This window comes from Pediculus humanus, genomic scaffold (genome assembly GCF_000006295.1).
Source record: "Pediculus humanus corporis 1103172107613 genomic scaffold, whole genome shotgun sequence".
NCBI classification, from domain to species: domain Eukaryota; kingdom Metazoa; phylum Arthropoda; class Insecta; order Psocodea; family Pediculidae; genus Pediculus; species Pediculus humanus.
In genome coordinates, this window is record NW_002987227.1 from 43389 (window position 1) to 46789 (window position 3401).

A 3401-nucleotide genomic window follows, 5' to 3' on the forward strand; every position below is an offset into this window, starting at 1 on the left:
ACGATTTATTTATTAAAATTCATATTATTATTAATATTTTTAATTAATTCAAATTATTATTATTATTTAAAAAAAAGATAAAACTAATCTTTTATATAGCTAATAATATCTTTGATAAATTAACTAAAAAATAATGATAATAAATAATAAATAATTAATTAGGATTTTCTACAGTCAATCATTACTTTCAATGCATTTCCGGTTTTTGCCGTATCAAAAGCTTCACACGTTTGTTCGATTTTATAACGATGAGTTATCATTTTAGATAAATTTTCTGCTTTTTTAGACGATACCAATTTCATCGCCATGGAATAACTAAATAAATAAATAAATAAATAAATTACGAATCGATAGTATAATAATTTTTTTGCAAAAAGGAGGAAGGAGAGGATGGGGGGGGGAAATTTTACACCGTGAAAGGATTCATATTATTCATCAAATATCGCTTACTACATAACTATAATTAATTTCAATTGTAGAGAAGAGACGAGAGAGCCTCTAATGTCTTTTCTAGTTAAGAGGAGAACTAATAAGATCCCATCTGGCGTTTTGCCTCCAACAGCATTTTGAATACATTCTATGAAAATAATTTATGGTTTCGACCTTTTCCCAACATGTTGTGTTCAAAAGGTGCTTTACTAAGATTACCTTTGACCAATTAAGTTGTTATTTCTTGAATTTAATCTTCATTAGTTAAAATAGTTTTCGCACAAAAAGAAAAAAATTATAAAAAAAAAAAAAAAAACGAAAAAAACTTTTTTAATTGTATTCATGTGTATGGTAACATTACATTGAAATTTATATTATCCTGTTGTAAAATGTATTTAATTAGATTTTTTGTTTGTTGTTCTTGTTCTTGTTTGTTCTTGTTTGTTATTGTTTAATAAAAAAAAAAATTTGGATTAAAAACTACGACAATTTGTTAAATTATTAACCGAAAAAAAAAAAAAAAATTTCTATTTTTTTCCTTTCGTTTAATTATTTATGAAGTGAGGGAGGGAGAAAGAGGGTGGGAGAGGGGGTGGAAGAGAAAGAAAAGAGAAGTAAATGAGAGTGTTGATATTTTAAAATTTGTAAAATATAATATCCGGATGAACTTTTCATAACTTCCTCCACTTTTCTTTTTTTTTTCTTTTCTTTCTTTTTCGTTTTTTCTTTTTTTTTTTTTTTTTTTTTTTAAATAAATTTTCACCCTGGTGAAGAAATGCAAGATTATCTTTATAGGCCACCAACTTTTATGCTTTTCACATTTTTCATTTTTTCATTTCGCTCTGTTTAATATATATATATATATATATATATATATATATATATATATATATAATAAGAATTTTTCTTTTAAACATCTTTATATTTATATTATATTTATACTTTTATAGTTTTTTTTTTTTTTTATGGATTTTAAAACGATTTCAATTTAATTTCGTATGTTTCGAATATAAAAATTATTAAAAAAGGGAAAAAATTATAAAATAATTAACTTATTACAACAACACGTTATTAATTACGTTAATAGTTTTTTTATTTAATTAAAACTATTTTAACTAAACATACGAACGAATAACACACATTTCAATTTAATGTTTTAGTCAATTTAAATCGAATTTATAACTAATTACAATAATGATAATTAAAAGAATAACATTATAATAATAATAATAATAGAGAAAAAGTTAGTTTGTAAATGGATTTGAAGGCACCACACACACACATAAAATGATAGTAATTAAAAATCAGTAGGGTTTTAGTATGAATAAATAAATTAAGGTACGTGTAAAATTTTTGGTTTATACGACGAACACACACACACCCACACCCCCACCCCCACACACGTGAGTGCACATACACAGGTTACATTCAGAGCACTTAATAACCATTAGACAAAAAACATTATTTATTTAATATTCATGGTATGAATTCGAAATTATCGAACTGTGAGCATCAAAACCGTTAAAATCGTCTGCGACAAGTTAATTGCGTTTTTATTAAATTAAAAATTATTATTATTATTATTATTAATATAATGATAATAATATTATTAATTTTTTTGAAGAAAAAAAAATGGGATTTAATTTTGAGAAAAAAGAAAAAAATAAATAATTCATGAAAACTCGAAGGAAAAACGGTATGAGAAAGAAGGGGATGGAAGGGGAGAGGAGGGGAGAGGAGAGGGGATGTAGAAGAATGTAAAGAAATGTGTGCGTTAAATGTAAAATAATGTTAAATATAAATAATGTTAAATAAAATAATGTTAAATAAAAACGTGTAAGAAAAAAAAAATGGAAATGGAAAGAAAGAAAGAAAGAAAAATTAAAAACAATAAATTTAAGTGATTAATATCAAACTGATTCCGGGGGGAGGGGAGGGGGTGGAAGGGGTAATTCAAAAAAGTTACAAAAGGTTGTTGTTAAGGGGGGGGGGGGGTAAGAGGAAATAAATAAAAAGGTTAAAATTTTTTTTTTGCAATTTGAAATTTAATTATTAAAACTACAGACCAAGAAATAAAATTAAGATTGGTATGTTTGTTTGTGTGTGCGTGTAAACTTGTGAAAGAAAGAAAGAGGAAAAAAGGTAGGAGTAGTAAATTTAAGAAAAAAAAAAGGTTTATTTGTTTAAAAGTGTTAAATTAAATTTAAAATTTAGGTATAAAAAAAAAAAAAATTGTACTTTAAATTTCACGACGCGTTTATATATAAATAAATAAACCGCATAAACTTTTCTTTTTTTTTTTTTTTTAATTGGAGTCGTTCGTTAATGAGTTAAAGTTTTTATTTTTTCACACACAAACATCTCCTGCTTATATGAGAAAAACGTAGAAAAATCAACAGCAGAAAGAAATAAATGAAAGAAAATTTTATTTTATTTTTTAAATAAATAAATAAATAATTTAAGTTATTGTCATAAATATTTGTCGATTGAAATGGTGTTGACACCGTGAAAATTCAATATGGAAAATTCTTAGTACATAAATCAATTCAAAATATTTGTTAAGCGATAGTAGATCAATCGTAGGCCGCATACAAAAAAATTATAGGAGAGAATATAAGAGGGGGAGGGAGGGGAGGGGAGCCTTTGGGCCTTTGTTATAGATTTCCTTTATGCTTTTCATTACGTCAATAATAATATCACGAATCAAACGTGTTGATAAATTATTTTAAAAAAAATTTTTTTCTTTTAATTTTAATAATTTTTTAAATAAGCGAAACTAAATATTTAAATTTTATGTAAAATAATTCAAAAAAAATTTTAATTCTGTTCAATGACTTGTTTAAGTAATAAATATATTTTTATTGAATATTATTAAACTTGTAATAGATAATTAATAGATTTTTGAAAACCCTTATTTAAAATTAAATAAAAAAAATGAAATTATTTTTAACGTAATTATCGATTTATGAAGA

At 23.9% G+C, this 3401-nt stretch overlaps 1 protein-coding gene across 1 annotated transcript in view; it reads right to left on the reverse strand.

The window, feature by feature from the left end:
- Positions 1–158: 158 nt before the first annotated feature.
- The window catches only part of Phum_PHUM242730 (Sorbitol dehydrogenase, putative), a gene marked incomplete at both ends in the record, with an annotated part of 4529 nt that continues 1286 nt past the window's right edge, over positions 159–3401 (reverse strand). The window contains 2 exons of the mRNA XM_002426172.1: positions 159–315; positions 454–505. Coding sequence (XP_002426217.1) covers positions 159–315; positions 454–505 — 209 coding nt within the window. The remainder of the gene's footprint in view (positions 316–453; positions 506–3401) is intronic.